General features: G+C 37.1%; 2 protein-coding genes across 4 annotated transcripts in view; both read right to left on the bottom strand.

Annotated features, from left to right (window-relative positions):
• The window catches only part of esyt2b (extended synaptotagmin-like protein 2b), a 36,840-nt gene extending 16,611 nt beyond the window's left edge, over positions 1 to 20,229 (bottom strand). For 2 of the 3 annotated variants that reach the window (XM_079865619.1, XM_079865621.1), the window contains exons 1-7: positions 19,457 to 20,202; positions 16,371 to 16,412; positions 15,130 to 15,264; positions 10,733 to 10,809; positions 10,574 to 10,646; positions 8,744 to 8,833; positions 7,044 to 7,099 (exon numbers count right to left, since the gene is read on the bottom strand). In XM_079865619.1, the coding sequence (XP_079721745.1) occupies positions 7,044 to 7,099; positions 8,744 to 8,833; positions 10,574 to 10,646; positions 10,733 to 10,809; positions 15,130 to 15,264; positions 16,371 to 16,412; positions 19,457 to 19,849 (866 nt within the window). In that variant the 5' untranslated portion in view covers positions 19,850 to 20,202. Of the gene's footprint in view, positions 1 to 7,043; positions 7,100 to 8,743; positions 8,834 to 10,573; positions 10,647 to 10,732; positions 10,810 to 15,129; positions 15,265 to 16,370; positions 16,413 to 19,456 lie in introns of all 3 variants that reach the window. The other variant, XM_079865620.1, reaches the window with a different exon arrangement.
• ncapg2 (non-SMC condensin II complex, subunit G2) overlaps positions 1 to 20,935 on the bottom strand; it is a 130,574-nt gene that overhangs the window by 38,946 nt on the left and 70,693 nt on the right. The window lies entirely within an intron of this gene.

Raw genomic sequence — 20,935 nt, 5'->3', positions numbered from 1 at the left:
CTGATCCCTCAATTTCAATATCATGTACTATCGCAGTAGTCTGAGAGGGAGTATCTGCAAACAAGGAAGGGTATTCTTTAATCAACAACATAATATCTCGATGTTGCTGATCAGAGAGATAAGACAACCTTTGTTCGAGGTTTAACAACATTTCTGAATTTTTAAATTTTTCGTGGGTAAATATTTTTATTGTAAAATTGGATCCCTGATCAGTTTGGATCACTTTTGGTAGCCCAAACACAGAGCAAAATTTCACCAATTTTTGGATCATCCTTTTAGCTTTAATTTCATGTCGCAGCGCACATTATTGTAAGAATGTATTGATGCCCAGCTTTTGATTTATTATTATGGGCCAACATAGTCCATAATAATATGCTCAAAAGGTTCTCCCATTAAAGGTATTGGATGTAAAGGAGCAGGTGGTATGGTCTGATTGGGCTTACCGGTCAATTGGCATGCATTACACGAACGGCAGTAAGCGGAGACATCAGACTTCATCCCCGGCCCAAAAAAATAGCGAAGCACTCGCTTGTAGGTTTTTCTAATGCCCAGATGACTCGAAAGAACACGATCATGAGCAAGTTTAAGTATTTGTACGCAGTACACAGAGGAGACTACAACTTGACAAAAGATGTCATTCTTTTTCCACCTACGCATTAGCACTTCGTCTTCCCAATGAAATGCAACTCCAGACTCAAAAAATCTATCCTTGTAAATAGCAGCTGCAACACACGCAGTCAAAGAAGGATCAGATTTACTCTCAGCTACAGGTAACTTCAGCTCTGGCTAAACGAAAATTTAAGCTTCCATTTTTTTACCATCAGATACCAAAAACGAATCTGACAAGTCAACAACTTCCTGGAGCTTACGAGCTTGAGTGGGCGTTACCGCACAAAAAGGAAACGCGTTAGGAGACTGTTCCGTTTTTTATGTCAGTCTGTCACTCAGGGGCATCCACTACGACAGGCTGCGGAAAAACTTTACCTCCAGCTAAATCATTACCCAGTATGAGGTCAACCCCCTCCACTGGACGCTGAGATATTACGCCCACCTGTACAAATCCTGAAACAAGGTCAGACTTTAAAGGGGGGGTGAAATGCTCATTTTCACTCAATCTCCTGTTAATCTTGAGTACCTATAGAGTAGTATTGCATCCTTCATATCTCCAAAAAGTCTTTAGTTTTATTAGTTTCTTTAGTTTAAAGATAGGCTGTACCGAGTCTTTCCGAAAAAACCCGAGCGTCTGGAGGCGGGCCGTGTGGGCGAAGCCAGAGCCATAGTGAGAATCCGATCTGGGCTTTGTTTATAAAACATTCATCGTCGAAATGCAGGGAACAAACAGTCTACACAACTACACAACAATCTGCATCCACTGTTCCTAACGCTGGGTTCTTTGGGAAGCTTTCCCTCACATCCAAAAACACACTTTGGAGACACTATGCAGCGCTGCCGATGATTTCCTGTTGAAGCGCGTTGATGTGCGCGGTCTCGCTCTCCTCTGGTCGACGTGTGCGCGGCCGCGCTTTTCCGGGAGAAATGCTCATATAAGGAGTTCCACTTTGGTCTACGTCATTAGATCCACGGTCGAAAAAAAACCAGCCGAAACTTGTACCAACCCGGAAGTAAGATTTTCGGCACAGAAATTCTCCGTTATTCGTCCAAAATATTTTTTTAAAACTTTGGCCATGTTATGCATGAGAATCCATCTCTTTAACACTGTAAACAACTCTGAATACATGAAACACCATTGTACCCCCCCTTTAAACACACAGTATGCAAGCGAACTTTAATACAGCCCAGTTCCACACCTCGGAGCAACACATTAGCTCCTGTATACGATTCATTAGACAGCGGCAACATTGTACTCAACATAAGTGTCTAAGCGGATCACGGAGCATAGTTATTGGCTTAAAACTCAAATCATTAGACAACCCTACTGATCCAGTTAATAGAAATGGTTCATATATCGACGACTTACTTGATTCAGCAGGCATGAGACAGATTTGACAAAAGCAACACTTTTAGACTTAGTTGTGTTTTTCTTTTTCCATGCTTACAGTCCGCAATGAGATGACCCCAATAAAGACAGTAAAAACACACTCTTTTTTGTGCTGCACGAACTGGCCGCCCTGTGCTCCCCCACGTACAGCTTTAACAGCATCGGCAATATCTTTCCCCTGAACTGCAGCATGCGAGATCACAACTTTCTCGTGCCGAACAGCATGGGGAAAAAACACTCTATGAGTTAACACAAACTCATCAGCAAGAATAGCGGCTTCTGCGGGTGAAGATACCTTCTGCTCATTTAAATGAATAACAAGATTATCAGGAAGGCAACCCTTGAAATCTTCTAGCAACATTAGTTCACGGAGTTGTTGGAACGTAGTCACTTTGCAGGCAGCACATCACTTGTCAAATAAAACCTGTTTTTCCCTTGAAAATTCAACAAATGTTTGTGTGACTGCTTCCTTTTGATGTCAGAATTTTGGTCTTTAAGCCTCTGGGACTAGCTCATATGCACGCAACACAGCCGCCTTTACCATATCATAATCCAAACTAGTATCGGTGGGCAGGGATGCACATACCTCTTGAGCTTTTCCAACTAATTTAAGGGCCACCAGCTCAAATGCAGTAAAATAGGAGTCTACCTCAGCCTCTCTGAAAGGTGGACCAATTTAACATGTTTCCCCACATCGAAAACGGGAGCTGCAATCGAGTCTGCCACAGGTGCTGCTGGATTTGAAGTGGCAGGCACCCCAGCTGGTAGAGGAACGAATCCTGGGTAATCCTGGAAATTGCATAAGTGCATCTTTATCTGGATGCTCACGAATATCAAATCCCTGTTTTTTCATTTCCATTTCCATTTCTAACACCCTTAAACATAGCAACTTATTTTGATGCTCTTGTCGTCTTACTTCCAACTCTAATTCTTTCAACCAAACCACTAAAGTTGGATCGTGAGGTAAAAAGAGTGGGCTAGGAGGCTGCGCAACTGAGGGAGGTTTTTCCTTTACATCTAACGCGACCTCTCCTTCCTCTGCATCTTTTTCTTTTGAGCTAATTTGCTACAACCTCAACTCTACTCAAAATGTTCCGCATGGAGAGCAATCCCTTAGCAAGCAACTAAAACTGCCTAATGGAGTCTAAAGAAGTCTATATTATTGATAATACTAGTTGGTCTTGTAAAGAGTGGTGTACTTAATTTAATTGTGTCTCATCTACTTAAATATGCAAAAATGAAGTTTACTTAACTGTGCAGTGGATTTTTAGTTCCCATCATGCTTTGCATAGGGCTGGATCAGAAGAGTAAATGCTAAAATAATTAAGTGTTATTTCATGTGTTTTTGAGTAAAGGAAAAAACCTGTTAGTGGTTAAAGTTCAGTTATGTTTGATAATTAAAAGAGTTTTTGTGTTTCCCATTATTCTGAGGAATATAGTTTGTGGTAGGTTGTGGGTGGCTACATGCATTAGGTTTATAGTGTATACGTTGCTCCTATCAATGAGCAATAACAGTACTAATGGAAGTACGACAAGTTACTTACTACTTGTTAATTGCAAACATTTCCTATACAAGCTCCAGAAGTTATTTTAAACATACAATAATAAACAAGAGTTTGAATTACTTTTTACAACTAAGTTTTACAACTAAGTAATTAGTTGCGTAATGTATTGACAAATGTTAGAAAGACTTTACCTAATTTATTTTAATGTGTCATAGCTGTTAAATTGAGGAAGTGTTTATTCAAAAGTCAGCACACTGCCATTGCTGCTTCAAAAGAATCAATTTATTGAACTGTACAATGTTTCGACCCGAAGGTCTTCGACAGGCTTAAAAACAAGTACACAGCAAGGTCCAATTTATATCAACATGATCAGTCACACCTGATCTAATTATACGACTCATTAAGCCAATCATCCAATAAATGGAGAGAAAAAATACAAAATAGCACCCCATATATGAAAATAAAATAAACAGAAACATACAAAATAGTAACCAACATAACAGAATTGTATTATTTTAATTGATTTATTCTCAACTTTTTTTGTGTCAATGTTGGTAACTATTTAGTTTTTTTCTGTTTACTTTATTTTCATATACGGGTCAATAAATTGATTACTTGGAAGCAGCAGTGGCAGTGTGCCGACTTTTGTTTATAATTAATAATTGCCTAAAGTTTCTGGATGTGCGCATACTACTACTTTGAATTGTTCATTCAACACATGGGTGCAAATTGTTACCTCAGTTTTATTGAGTAGATTCTATAGGTTTGCTTTTACAGTGTATATTACATTCAGTTTATTCCATTAATATAATATAATTTCGTCAGTCATTTCAAATTAATATCAGTATCCACATATGGCAATGTGCAGGTCAATGCTCAAAAACATAAAAGAAGCATAAAAGTCACCCAAGAAGCTATGAAGAAAAACATCAGGATATCTGAGCATTACAAATAATGTCATTTGAAGAAATGAATGAATGAGACTTCAAATAAAAACCACTATTTTAGTTGCATATAATGTAAATTTCTGTCGAAAACATTTGCTTTGCATTTTGAATGATTTTACACTGCAAAAGAACAGGTTCAACAGCTTGGCATTTAAACGTAAAAAACTGAAACAAAACAAGAAATTAACCCTTGTGTGCACTGTTGGGCATAAGTGGTAAATTTGCTTAGTGGTAAATTTGATCAGTTCCCTGGAACTCAGCTCATCTACATGGAAAGGAAACATGACACTCAACAACAAAACAAACAAAGAATACAGACCCAGAATGATGCAGATGCGAGTTGCAAACTATGAATCCATCACAGAAAATTCAAAACTTGTTTGACATATTAACATCAAACTTAAGCAGTTAAGCTTAAGTAACTACTTCCGATTATGTCCAAGTAAATAAAAGCCTTCTTAAAGGTGTCAATAAACCCCATGGCGATTAGACAAATCCATTAAGAGCTTTGTATGGGGGAAGTGCAAGGCAAAAGTAAATTTCAAGAAGATAAAAGACTTAATCTTTGTAAGACCCCTATGGAAAGTAAAATTAAATCAATTAGTTTTAAACAAATCTCTCCTCTTTTACCTGATTAAAACCTTTATATGCACTTTAACTTATCTCACTCATCAAATACTTTCTCTACATTTACCTAAACCTATTTTGTGTAATTCATTACACCTGTTACCCTGTTACATTCCACTCCAATCTGTTATTCCCCATTTCTGTCCAAATTACTTTCTCATATCTCTTGTCAGCAACACTTGACATTTAACCTCTCAAATTTTAGAGTACTATGGTAAGACGCAGATTCATTGTGAATTACTTCCTCTGTAATAAAAGAACACACCGGGTAACACAACACGCTGAACAGAAATAATAAACACCATACAAGAATGATGATCATAACTCTAATATTGATTTGCTTGCCAAGCAGATGCAGTTCCCCAAACATCTTCATAATGCAAGCATAGCACTCTCTGAGACTACAACAATCACTCAACAGTCCTAAACAGTGGGACACTACAGATATACAGCACAGAATTACACTGCATTAGGGTATTATGGTTGCCTGGACTGACAGATCTCAGCTCAGTGTGCTTTTCTTCAGTCTTACATTAGCTATATGATGCAAGGAGCATGGCTGACATGGGAGCAGTACTTCCTTTGTGCAGTGAAGATCCAAAGCAGCACCAATAAACTTTAATAGCCTAAGAACAAGGACTCTCAATGCTGCAGTGCTAATGACAACAGCCTAATGTTGCTTATTTCCTTGCAATAAGGATTATTAGAAGATCAACCTACCAAACAACCTCAACTAGTGCATTTATTCAGTTTTCCAAAAACATGATACACAAAACAATCAGCAAAATAAATACATACAGATTTAAACTAGTCTGTGCTAGAGCTGTGTAATTACTCACCCATCTCTCTGTGTCTGTGTGTGTGTGTGTGTGTGTGTGTGTGTGTGTGTGTGTGTGTGTGTGTGTGTGTGTTTGTGTGTGTGTGTGTGTGTGTGTGTGTGTGTTTGTGTGTGTGTGTGTGTGTGTGTGTGTGTGTGTGTGTGTGTGTGTGTGTGTGTGTGTGTGTGTGTGTGTGTGTGTGTGTGTGCGCGCGTGTGTGTGTGTGTGTGTGTGTGCATGATCAGCACATCCTGAGGTGCAACACTCATGGATCTGCTCCAATTTTTTACTGCAGACAGTATGTTACACCAACACATTAAGGAGGATCTTTCTAATCTGGCATTACAGTGGACATTTAGAGGCAATTTGAAAACATTTGTTTTTTTGTGTCTAAATAATTCAAAGGGAACACATACAGGAAAAACGGGTACTCTGAATCTATGTGCATAATGCATAAATGTAATTATTGTAATTTAATTGTGGATGTTTTGCAGGGCAATAGAGTAAACATTATTCAATATATAAATAATTATTGAGGTAGCTTGAGAACAGTTTTACTGAGGTTAGGAAAATGCACTCTCTGTACAATTTGAAGCAGACTTTCCATGTTATCCAGTTATTAAAAGGTAAAAAGGTTTTAAACTAATCAACTAATATAATAATTTAAACACATTTCATACATTTAAGCATAAACCTTTATGTGTGAAACATGAATTCAGTCAAGTATGTCAAACTGGTAGTAAAAGTCGTTTCGGAGAAGTGGCCAAAAATGTAAACTTGACAGTAGTCAATAGTGATACTGTCCAAATATAATATGCATAAAATCTTATATTTATTTAAAGTCAACATAAATTAGAGAGAAAGAAGGATGTCTTACACTGATTATGTACTAATAATGCTCTACAAAGGCTCTTTCAATTATCTACAATACATGGGGTATAGGCCAACAACAAAGTACAACTAAATGAAGAAGAAATAAACAAGAGGTCTAGACTCTTCGTTTTATAAGAGGCCATTAAATCCAAACAAAACAGAACCAGAAGCTTGACCAACATGAAAATAATAAATAATAAATAACAGCTTATATAAGACTGTTGTCTTAGTAAGTACAGATATAATCCATTGTAGGAGGAAAATTTTAACTTACTTAAGCCCTGGAATGTCCAATATGTTTGTGAGGCCTGTCCAGTTTATGTCCAGCAGCTGAATGGGGGGGGGGAGAGAGAGAGAGAGAGAGAGAGAGAGAGAGAGAGAGAGAGAGAGAGAGAGAGAGAGAGAGAGAGAGAGAGTGAAGCATAGATAACTTAAACAGATCACACTGCTAACGTAGAGAAAATACAGGTATATCTGTTCAGAGAAGAAAAACAAGGACAAATAGCACAAAAAGACAAAAAACAAACAAACAAACATGTGAACATCCCTGGGGCAGTAATGTAATATCACCATGGATGTCAAGCCCCACTGTGATGCCAGCCCATAAATAATAACACTACAGTATGTATCTACTATTAGTTACTGTGATGAGAACAATCTGTGTCCCTGTGTCAGCATAAAAAATAGGAAGAAAGGAAGGAAGGAAGGAAGGAAAATAAGTAAAGAAATAGACGCCATCCATTAAAATGGGGACAGATGCAAGATGTTTCAGTGTCGCCCACACTGCAGAGGAATATCTGAAGAGAAGCCACCTCTGCAGTGCATCAAAAACTACAGTCAGACCACAGGACACTTCACACAGCACTCAACACCCATTTAGTTTTCCTACACCTGCCTTAAGCCTTCAGTCAAAAACAGCAGCAGAATTTGAGCTAGAATCAGGCTGAGCTATGATGACCTGCTGTGAAATTAGCACTGCAACTAATCTGGTAATGATAGACAGTAGAATCTGGGTCAGTGCTGACTCTGTCGCTGACTGTCTGCCACTGCTACGCACGTGGTAGAGCTGTTAAGATCATTTCATGCTGGTTAGAAAACCAATGCTGGTTAGAAAATCAAAGTTTAAATAGTCTCAATCATGCAGTTCTGCAAGAGAAAATTTCTTTGGGAACTTTCTCTTTTTCTTATAATTATACAGCAAATGAGTATCAGTTGCACTCCCAATAAGTTCTTACATTGCCACCTCGACGTCCGGGTTTGTGGTAGCATATGCCATCAGGCAAGTGTTATTTAAATAAACTCCTGATGTACTTACAAACTTTCCAATGCCTCGTTTTATGAGTACAGAACCTATTTGTACTACTGTAGAAGTTTGGTACCATTCCGGGCATTATTAGTGGGGTAATTTACGAGATACAACCTTGGATCCGTTAGCGCCTGCACTAAGCCATTCGGCTGATATCTCTAAATAAGCTCTCATTTTAATAATGTTCGACCAAGGGAAAAAAGGCTTCTGGGGGGGTGTTTGGCTCGAGGTCCAGGTGCAAAGGACCCTAGGTTGATTTTACTCCGAACCATCCCTTTAAGACCCTCCTTCCTTGAGATGTTTCCTTTCTAGGCCTAACACTCACCCATGACTTTGTATGTACAGTAGAAACCTGGAGTATCACCTCGAGCTTGCAAACAAAATCACAAAAAATTGGGTTGGATCACGCAAGTTGCTATTGGAGGGCATCTGCTAAAGATATAAATGTAATCAATATTATTTCTAAAGCTAAATAACTGCAAACAACAGCAACTCAAAAGACAAAGCTCATTTGCTTGTGATGGTAAAATAGTAAAATACAACTATTGTGGTAAAATGGTAAAATTTCAAATACAAGAAATAATGTGAAGAATTTGAACACAAGTCAGGACAACAGGCAGCAAATATAGCAAAAAAGGGAATAGAATTGTTTAAGTTTGTAAACTCACTGGCTTCTTGAGGAAGAACAGGGATAGAGCACCAACCAGCGGCATATTCCCCAAAAGTGGTTCAAGAATCACACGCAGAACTCCATGTAGCTATTCATACATCAGGCCATGTACATGAGAGAGAGAGAGAGAGAGAGAGAGAGAGAGAGAGAGAGAGAGAGAGAGAGAGAGAGACACTGGTAAAGATTCTCACTATAGGTTTGTGTGTATCCTACTCCTCTTAAAGCAACATGAAATATCTTGAATTACTTTATCACAATCAGCCTAGGAATCCTCACATGGAATGACAAGACTTCATTTTCTTAATAAATATTTTTGTCTTATTTTTCAGTAAACAAGACATTAAGTCTTAATGGCTTTTGCAAAATTGTTTCTCATGTAAACCTATCTTGTTCTAAGAATGATTAACTTTTCTGGAAATCAACAAACAAGAGAATAATTTTTGCAGTGGGAGAGCAGCACTGTCAAACTAACCACTAGGCGCCTAAGGCTGATGATGAATGTTTCAGGATCTCGATACTGATGCATTTGTTTATTTTGCTTTTGACAGCGCTCCAAGACATTTAACTTTACAACCATCATTTTAAGCTTGTGTTTTGAACAATCATTTATTGCCAAAGAGCTGCTGAGAACAAATAACTCAAGGAAATGTCCTTCCACGACCAGTCTTTATGGAATCATAACACTGAGTGGAAGACGCTATATCAGCCAATGTACAATGTACACAGTGCACACAAGGGAAAAAGAACAGACAATAAGCAACCAATAACCCCAAATGTCAGAACTGTAAAACTATGAACAGAAATTTAATATTTTTCTTATATGTTTTACTGTACTACTCTTTTTTTATTGCTTATTTTTAATCATTTTTAAATAAGTTTTAAATTTTAAATCATTTTAAATGTTATTTTTTATTACTTGGGTACTGTTTATGATTATTTTTAATCACTCATATGTAAACCACTTTGAATTACCATTACGTATGAAAGGTGCCGTATACATAAACGTATATAAACTTACACAATAATTTGAATACACAATTTGAATGCACGTATTCCAACAATTTCATGACACCTTGTAACATTAAAGTTTTTCATTAAAATGATTGTACATCTTTTACCATTATTTTACTGCATGAGGGCTCTTAAAACTATGAAATGGACTGTTATTTTTTTTTAATTATATCTCAATTGTTTGTTTCAATTGTTTGAGTGTCCACGAAGTAAAGATGGCAGCCTCCAGGTCTCATACTTCAGAACTATCATAGACATGAATGGGAATGCTAACAGATATCTCTCTCTAGGTATTTTAGACCTTGTACAGTGAAAAAAAAATACATCATACATAAACACAGCATGCTGTCACACAAAGAGATTACCTTACTACGTGTTTAATGCGAGAGAATGAAATAGCTCCATTAATCATGCACAAAACTGTCATTGTGTGAGCATGCATGTATATGTCTGATCCTGCATTACAAACAGTACAAGGGCATTTCAGTATTTGGTTACACGCCTTCCTATAAATACACACACCCTTTCTGTAAAAATAGGCTCCGTTCAGTTCACGGAATTCCTTCCATGAAACACGTGGTTGCATCACAATATAGGAAAGAGCTTCTCTGTATCCAACAAATTAATTCTCTGGCCTTGGCTAGCATAATCCATTGGGTCATGGAGACAAACTCAATGGAAGATGCCATAACAGAGCTGATGTATATCCGTTGTGTATAAATAATAGTGGAAAATAAATGCAATCCTACTGTTTTATGCGGTACAAGAGAAGAGAATCTCACTCTTAAATGTTTTATGAGAAAATATAACAATATACCTGTATACTTTTGATCCCCGCTCTACAGTAGTACCTTTTGATATCCACATCGATTTCAGTATTTCCAACGTAGCTGTAAGAGAACGGATAAATAATAAAAAACGTGGCACAACCAGGATGATCAAAAGATGTCAGAAAGGCTTATCAAAGTGATGTCACCTGATCTGAAGGTCCATGATGATCTGTCGTTTGTCCACGTTCTCAGAGTAAACTTTGACCCCGTTGATCCTGAGAGGCTGTGACAGAGATGAGCACAGATGCCCCGTCAGGGGGGTTGCCATTTCTTTAACCGTATGCATTCCTCCACAGAGCCCTGACAACATGAACTATTTCCATCTGACAGCTGGTCAGCTTTTCCAAAAGGTTTAAATTTCTTACGTCAACCTTCCTACTCCTGATGCAATATGAAGCTTTTTAATGCAGATAGTTGAGCCATGTCTTGTCTTCAATAAAATATGCAAGATGGTCTTAACATAACATACAGTCTTTTAAATGAAACATCGTTCAGACTAAATAGATCAATGTATTATTATCAGAAATGATACCGGATTGGCTTTCAATTCACTTATTTATACATTCCCTCGGAAAAATGATGTGAACAATTTGTGTATAAATTTGACTTGCTGAATAAAAGCCAACACCACGCATGCCTGTTTCATGCCCTCATAGGGTGTAACAGCATCAAATCCCATTGTGAACTGCTGCATAAGCCAAATACATGATTTTCATAATTAAATGATTGAATGTGCTTTTGAATTAATGCTTAGTTATATTTACACAGTTGTGTGAAGTGTGTACCGTTTCTTATAGCAGTGGTCTGCTAAAGCACAGTCTCTTCTTACAAAGGCTTTAAGAGCAGAAAGGCTGTCCACTGCCGTAACCTGGGGCCTCATGTATAAAACTTTCCGTAGATTTCATCCTAAAAGTGTGCGTATGCATAAAAGTCAAATTTTCAGATTAATAAAACCATGCGTATGCCAGAACCTGTGCAAAATATTTTTTTTAAAACATAGTCAGCAGAAGAGATTGTGCATACATGTATCTCATTCTCCACCCTGTCTCCTCCCCGAAATAACCATATGGAGCATACAATGCCTAGTTTTACTATTCATATCCTCATCTGCATATCCTTTGCATATGAATATTCCCATCCACGTGATACCATGTTTAACGATACAAGACATTTGGAAAATATGACTATAAATGCCATTTGTGCTGTCAGATTGCATTGCAAAAAATCATTCCCTATCCTTGTCTTGTTTTAGAATAAATAAATAAAATTGTATAAAAAGAGTTATTTTCTTAGTATTTTTAATTGTTTTAAAACACATCAAATTTATGCAATGTTGCCTACAAGGTAAACATATATATTAGGATGTTTATATATTTTATAATGGAAACAGATAGGCCTTATTTTTGCAGTGTAAATAATTGACTCACTGACAAAACATTTTAAAAATAAAATGTACATATCTCACTATTTCCTTCAAACTCCTTCAAATACATTGGTATTTTTCAGAATATTGGAAATACCATGAAAGGGCTCATCATTAGGCTACTGTCTGTCTGCACACGACACCAACAGCACCTGCATGCTGCACAGGTTGTACAGTACTGTGTCACCAGACAAAGTCAAATGGATGAATGGACCATTCGATTACTGAGCGCATCAAGTGCGCATCATTGATCCTTATTCAGCCAAAACTATTTTCTCAAAATATGAGTTCTGCTATTTAGAACACAATTTAAAGCGGATTTATCATGCAGCAAGCAATCCTCATTGTATGAGTTCATGTAATTTCAGTGCTTAACTCCATGAGAGTGGAATATTTAATCAATATTTAATAAAAAATCTGAGTTTTTAAATCATTCTGTTTACTTCATTACTTCGCTCAGTCCACGGTCTAGAGTGTCCGTACGGTGTGCACATATTTACGCCTAGTTTATTTTTTATAATTCCCGATATGTGCGTGGAAAATTGCATATGCACATATTTATGCCCATTTTGTGCATAACCAATGTTTATACATCAGGCCCCAGGTGTTCACACAAAAACACCAGCACAATGTAATTAGCTCCGATTGGGTAGCTGGCCATTTTCCTGACTAAAGGCATGACAAAATGTAGAAAAATTATGAATAAAAAAATATACGCAATACATATCTACAAAATCAGAGTTAACCTAAGATGGGAGGACGGAATCTAATTATTGGTCTTTGAAAGTTAGAGATAATAAAACCTTCTTTGATGGAGTACAACAGCATGCCATTCTGTACTTCCATTGTGCCTTCTAAAATATGAATATTCTGCACAGTATAAAAATATACAGCTAAAATATTTTTTATAGCTATAAACTCCTTGATTGAGGTTGAGTTGAACAAATTGACAATAATTGACAATTCTTTCAATAATACACATGAGCAGTGTACGCATGCTAGGCGTGAATGGGCTAGGCTGAATCCACTGGTTTCTCTTTCAATAATTTTTTTATTAATAATTAATAGTGGTGACAGCACAGGAAATAATGGGAAGAGGGGGCAGAGACAGTGGCTGCGTCCGAAAACCTAGGCAGCTGACTTTTTGCCTCGCTGCTTTATCAGACAGTGACTATGCAGCCAGTGTTTGCACAAGGTAGCTCACGAAACTGATTCTGAGGCAGCGTAAAGGTTTAATGATCTACAGCAAAATAGAACGAGCTTTGGTGATAACTAAACGAAAATTTGATTACTGTAATAGTAATTTATTGTTAGAAATTACATCAAAAATGGAAAACATTTACACGCAAACTGACCACCAATTGCAACTTTCAGACACCATCTTTATTTTTTAGCTCAACTGTCATGGAATGGAAACCAAAAAATTGTGAGATATTAAAGGCAGCGAAGGACACTGTACATCTACGCTGCCTTCAAAAATTGATCAGAAGAAGGTATCTCAGGAAACAGGAAGTCAAGCTAACATTGGATTCGGACATGCCTTGATGCCTTCCTACCTTGGAATGCGTCCTCCGAAGGAAGCATTTATATGCTTTCGGACGCAGCCAGGATTAGAGCCAGACTCATGACGTCTGTCTCATGTCTATCACACAGAGGGGTTAAATACCAGGGTATGTTAAATCACAGGCTAATTCAGGCTAATAAAAAAAAAGAGAGTATGCGATGTGTTTTTGTGTATAAAGTGTAGGTCATATTGGGTCAAAGCTCTGAAAAAAAAGAAGCTTGGGTCAAAGCTTGACTGCTGTCATATTAAACATCATGAACAGACATAGACATGTTCTCTAATAGGATGGCCTCTGTGAGAGATGAATGTTCATAAGCCCTGAGAACTCTGTGAGCGTGCATACCCTTATGAAAAGAAAATATATATCCCATATTTGAATGATCAATATATTAAATGGTTTAACAGTATATTTGAAAATATACAGAATAATATATTATGTTAATACATTACAATATATTGAATAGGCCTAATACATAAGGAATTGCCTCTTTTCATATATTGAAAAATATGTGACAATATATTTATTAATATATCATAATTTACGTAATTTTATATTCAGTAATATACTTCATAATATATCGATGTGTGATCAGATATGGTAGCCTGACTACGTCAGACTTCGTACTTCCGCTCAATTTCATTTCGCTTCTGTACTCAGTCTGAGATAGCGACCATTTTCCCCGTTTTCCTCCGGCCTGAAAACGGCCGGGCCAATCAACGAACAGAGGGCGTGCTGAGAGCCGTGACGTAGATGCTGATTGTACTGTGGATGCGTAGATTTACTTCACATAATCTGCAAAAGTTGTTCACAGCCATGTTCACTCCGGTATTTCGCTCAATGGTTTTGTTTTCGCATCATACATGTGTTTACAGTGGAAGTTAGATGCGGCTGAGCATGCACATAACACACGCCATAACCAAACGTTATGTGATTGGCTTACGGGTAACCAATGATTTTAAACTTCAGACAAGCGCCCCCCCCGCGAGAAAGAAAACGCTTTTCAATTATGCCATGCCAGACTCTGTCTACGAAGCAAAGCGAAGTAGCAGATTTTGGTATTACCAGGCTACAGATATGGTACGGCATGTGTAATATATTGCAGATATATTTACTCATGCAGCATAAACACACAGAGATGTAAAATATATATAATGTAATATAATGTAGGCTATATATAATGTAATATATTTCTTCTTTTTTAAAATTATTTACATTATAAATGTTTCATATTTTCAAGCTAGTTAACAAAAGCACAAGCATACCTGCATACTAAAGTAATTAGCCAAGAGACTATCACTGTGCTGAGGAGTGCACAGCCATTACTTTTAAAATATAGTAATAATAGTCTTTATGGTATTTGGCCAATCGTCAACCTCACCACAGGCTCTATACTCTTCAGCACAATAGCACAATGGTAACCCTAAAAACTCAGACATACCAGAAAACCTTTTAAATTCCAAAATAATAGAACATTAAACACTAACAGTTTCGCATTATACACTATCGCATTATATTTTGCAGTATATTCCCATATATTTTTGTTCCGTAAGGGTACCTTATCTCCGAGATCGATCTTGGTGAAGCTGAATGTACTGAGGTGGGCATTGGCTTCTTTGATGGCTGGCTCGATTGTTCCTTTAAACAGCTTCTCCACAAACTGACACACATAAGGCCACATCTGTTTCACCGTCTGAAAGGCAAAGAGTGTATCTGCTCAGCAACTGAGTAAAACTGAGGTACTTAAGGCATCTTCATTCCTTACTGCTACTGACTTGAATATGGTAAATAAGTCAATTCAAAACTCACTAGTCACCACAGCACTTTTGTTGTTTGATACTCTCCTGACTACATCTGATTAAAAACAAATTCTTCACTGTGTGTAATATAGGTTTTTTTTCCCACAACACGCTTGCTTATCACACAAAGGTGCACAGGTTTTGTTTAAACAGGCCTGAGGACATGTTATAACTTGACTAACTGTAAATATTCTATGCATTTGGAAACGATTCCCCATGAAAACAGAACAGGTAGCCATACTGGGATGGCACAAACAGAATGAACTAAATCTGGAAAGACAAATGGCTTGTCTGAAAGCAAAGAAATAACATCTATAAGTCTTTGAACTAAGTTAGAGGTGTAGATAGTCTGACAAAAAAAGAGACTGAATAGAACAATATTTTTACATTTGTATGTATATCACATTTATGTGTTTCAAAATGCATGTGTATGAATATTTAGGTTGTAATATTAGTATGATACAGTACAATAAGAGTTTTTATCCTCACTTTTGTCATGTTTAAAAACATGAGTGATTCTGCAGTGTTTCATGTAAATAGATTTGCATGATTTTGAATGTTGCAGACATACTTTGCAGAAGAATGAGGCTATTCAGGTACATAAATTACACCTCTGGGCAAGATGCCAATGAAATATTCAAATCAGGCATGTTTTATGAAGACTGGGAGCCACTGAATGTATATGTACAATTAATATTTAAAAAAGCCACTGGTTCTACACAGCTACACACAGAGGGTGAAAAATGATGGCTATGTATGTGTAATATAACATGAGCATAACGAACTGGATTATATCACCACCAGTGTAAAACCAATAGAGCGAGAGAGAGAGAGAGAGAGAGAGAGAGAGAGAGAGAGAGAGAGAGAGAGAGAGAGAGAGAGAGAGAGAGAGAGAATCAGATTGCAGATTATTGACTGCAGACACATGTACAGTATACGATTTGTGGATGATGATTATTTTAAAATGATGAAGGACAGGGAATTATTATACTTGTCTCACCTTATTTAGCCACTCAACTCTCTCCACATCTGGATAATGAACCTGGAAATAAAATAGAAAAATGTACCTTTATAAGAGGGAACGAGACTGCTATTGTAAATGCACTTAAATCTTTGAAGAAACCCATCTGGCTATCACACACACAAACTTAGTCCATTAAATGGTATGAAAAATAAAAACAGTCAATGTATGACAAAAATAAATGGAATTTCTGTCTAAGCCTGTGAACGGTTCTCTACCAAAAAAAGTAGCACGTATGTGTATTCTCTCCTTTTCTTTCACTACAGTGGTATTATTATCATGTCTATATGTACAGCAATGGGATCAGTGATGAGCGTAGCTGGCGTTAAATCCCTGCATGAGTAAAATGCTTGCTTATCCAGCATTTGTTTCGTGTAGTGGGGGGTGGTGTGCAGATGACACACTAACATTGCACTTTTTTCATTTCCTAACTTAAAAACAGCTAGCCTACAACAACAAAAATAGATTTTAGTATTAAAGGTAGGGTAGGCAATTTTGGAGCTTTGAAAGCATGAGATCCCACCCTCCCTTTAGAGTGTCTCCAAAGCCACGCCTCCTTCAAAACGCACACAGCAGAGTCTGCAAAGCGTCATGAGAGACTGTGTTAAATTACCTCATGTCTCAAAGCACATAACAGCTCCGGGTAGAAAATCACGTGTTGCCATCTCATAATTACGGTAATGACATAGCATGAACGCATCACAAGCTCGTTGTTTTGGTTCAGGAAGAACTGTAAAATGTGGCTGCTGATTGTTTGTGGTGGTCAGTAACTGACTACAACTCTGCATTAGCCTTACTGACTCTTATCACTACCTGTGTTTGGTGGTTGTCAGTGCATTACAAAGGAATAAAACAGATATCAGAATATGTTGGTATATTAACATGTACATACATGTATATTACTGTACATTTAAGTTAAATCTGTAGAACCTAATATGTTGCAACCATATTTTTTTACAGTACATTTCTGGCAACCACAGCTGCCAGTTTTTTACCGTAAATTTCACAGATTTGTTTTTACAGTGGCTACCTGAGAAGAGACTGTGTTTTTGGCACCTGCCCATATAAAGCTAACTTCTTTCTGTATTTCCTACAAAAGTAATATCATTGTAATCTCAAGAGAAAAAGTGGATGTGTGTGACTTCCTTCTGCAGTGCACTCTGAATTTATTTTCATCTCAAAACAGTGTTGGTGTAGCTTGAATATTGAATATTTAGTTTAGTATTAATGATATGTGGGAAAGACATGGAAAGTTCCCATGGTAACCATGTTTCTATGGTCACTAGAGATCACTCATGATTTCTCCTCACTGACTAGAGAGATATCTGTGAGAATGTTCACTGGAGAAAAAAATCTGGCTAGAGATGAGACTGTTGATTGTACAGTTGCCACTTGCCACAGAAATGTAGAGATCTTTTTTTTAAGTCTATAGAGAACTAAAAGTGACATAATTTGATGAGAATGTGATAACCTGTGATGTAAATGGTTTGTCTTTGTATTAATAGACCTATATTGATTTGCCGTGACATACTAATGAGAGAGAAGTCAACTGGATAAAAGTGTGTGTGTGTGTGTGGGGGGGGGGGGTACTACCTTGAATACATTTTTTTAAAGTTATTACATTAATTTAGATTTGTTTTGTAAACTGCAAGAATATATACTTTGAACTTTTTGCAATACACGTGTAACAAGCTTGAAGACAGTGTTTAGGCAAGAGATTTCTTTCATTGGTTTACGTCATAGAAACATGTCTCCTTAAGAAGACTGGCATTCAATATACTTCCAGAGAACCGTTTATAGATATAGCATAAGATATCTTCCTGACACATCACAAACTTCCTAGAAATCAGAGAGAAACTGGACAAACAAGTCATCTGTGTTTCAAAAGACACCTAGTGCCATGAAATAAATAATGAATGAATAATCATATAATTGATAACACTACTGTTGTGAAACATTCTCTTCAAACAAAAAAAAAAAAAAAAACTTCAAACTCATCAGCATAAACCAGTTCAACAGACATCTGATCAGATAGCCCACAGGCAAGTTGGCTCAAGCCAGAATTAAAGAATGGGGAAAGCAAACATGAAACATTTTTGTTTTGAATTTATCACTGGGAATTCCATATTGAGTGGCCAATCATTTAGTAAAGGGGGGTAAGGAGCAACTGTCATCAAATACCATCTTGATCTACATTAATAAAAAATATAAAACAAGACACAGAAACATGACAATGACAAGAACCAGAAACAAAACCCAAAACGTGACACTTTTACTGTTTTTCATTGTAAATTATATGGTAATTCATTGTTTTCACTTGCAAAAAACAAAATGTATGTAAAAAAATGCAATGTTCACAGTTTTGTTTTTTACAGTATGGTAAGGTAAATACAGTTAACCACTTAATTTATTTACTTTCACATTTTTTTTTTCTGTAAAAATGACAGCTACAAACATGTTTAACAGTGTACACAGTGCAGAGCACTGAATCCTCATTTGAAACTACACAGACTGACTTTAGCTCTCACCCTTCAGGTTCAAGTATCTCATTACATAACATATATTTACTATGCCTAACCCACTTGGCTTTAGATTAGAGCAGAGGCTCAATATAATGCTTGTATGTATATCAAGACTTGGTCTGCCTAATGCCTGACAGCCTGGGATCAGCTGGGATCCACACTTATTTATGTTTCAAGTACTCAATTTGCTGAATAGACACAACATTGACAGCAAACTAAACATCATAAGCTCAAATAAAGCAAAACAACTGAATTCACTTTGATCAAGGAAATGCTGTTTATCTGTCACATTTCAAACTTTAGTTCCTATAAGACTTTGCTTAACACATAATGCACCAAACATCCAGGCCTAAAGAAGTATGGAAAGATGTTATGGCAAGTTGTCCCAGGGTCATCAAATCTCAAAGCTTTAATGAGGGGAAGTTTTATAACAACTATAAATATAAACTCCCTCTAGTTTCCATGTCTGTGTCCTCCTAGTGTGCTGACTATGATGTCCTGAAACACAGCCAATGTCATCAATGAAAGAAGAGCTTAACTCACCCATGATGGTAACTCAGTTGCCTCCAGCTCCTGTTTAACAGCCTCTTGCTCAAAAAAGGAGAGTGCTCTGTTCAGCCTCGTGTTCTTACACTTCGTGTTTCTCTTCCAAAAAAAAAATATTGTGACTGCGATTAAAAGCCAACTAAAGCTGAACTCAAAATAACCCAAGACATATATGGGGAAGATAATGACGAAGGTCTTGGCGAACTGCAGCCACGTGCGGGTCAGTTCGCCGGTGCAGGACGAGGAGTCCTCGCTGAGCTCCGCCGCGGAGGAAGGAATCGCCCCGTTTATCGGAGCAGTTTGTCCGCTATCTTTTTGTCCCGAGTCACCAGCTGTTTGAGAAAGATTTCCGCGCACAGCCGTCATAATGTCCTCTGTCATATTCAGCATACACGGCGCTGATAAAATGTTAAGCACTGCTGTCAAACGTGAACATTGATGTGCTTCAATGTAAAATCTTCGAGAGTAAACACGATACTTCAGACCATCCCGTCCCACGTTCAAGTAAAACGCTCAACTAAATCAATTTGAGGATGGTTTCACGTTAGTTCGCCCGTACACCAGTCCATTTTGACGCAGATGATTCGCATTGCTTTCATTTTAAAAACATATCTAGCGGTGCATTACTAGAGACCTAACTCAGTTGTCGCTGCTACTGTCTGTGCGTGTGTGTGTCGTCTGTTGTGTGGCTGGTGTGTTGTGAAGGTGAAGAAGCGCGTGCTGCTGTTGTGACAGACAGCCGCGAGCTTGGCACGCGCGCGCTCACACACACAGCGGGTCTCGAGAGGTCAGTGTACCAGCGCATAATCGCCACCCTGAGCAACTGAAAAAACACAAACAATATAAGGCGTCGACAGCGATGCTATGCCCAAATGTTAGCCTAACTGTTAATTCAACCAATGGTTTTCGATCTTTTAGATGCTACTGACCCCCCAAATACGACCAGGGACCCCATCCTTATGGGACATCTATATTTTATAAACGCCCAATTTCTTCACTGAAAATGTAATTTATATGAATATTGTTAATATTAATTAAATAATATTATAAAACTAAAATTCGTTTTTTTAATATATTTTATATCATTTTATAAAATAAGTTATATTATATAGCATATATTCTAATATATCATTTATATATATTCTACTTTCTGTAAATGTACTGTTAAATGTGTTCTTTATTTTAAATGTATTTTTATCTATATTTTAAATTTATTAATCTTATTTATTAGTTTGTCTCTAGACATTTCCACTGTGTGTTTCATATTTTACTTAATATTTTCAGATGGACAGATAGTTTGTGTCAAAAACAAGTGTCGACTGCGTGTCTAGTTATCGCATTTGTTTTATTTGTGTCGTCTTCAGCTCAGTTCGCAGGACTTTAAACAAATAAAATACACATGCATTAATAGACATAGCTATTGGCAGATGTAGTACAAATCTTTGTGTTAAAAAGGTAGGTAATGACTGTAGACAT

This window comes from Squalius cephalus (assembly GCF_949319135.1).
Source record: "Squalius cephalus genome assembly, chromosome: 3".
In the NCBI taxonomy this organism is placed as follows: domain Eukaryota; kingdom Metazoa; phylum Chordata; class Actinopteri; order Cypriniformes; family Leuciscidae; genus Squalius; species Squalius cephalus.
Note: the sequence above shows the minus strand (reverse complement) of the source record. Positions and strands in the feature narration are given on the sequence as shown.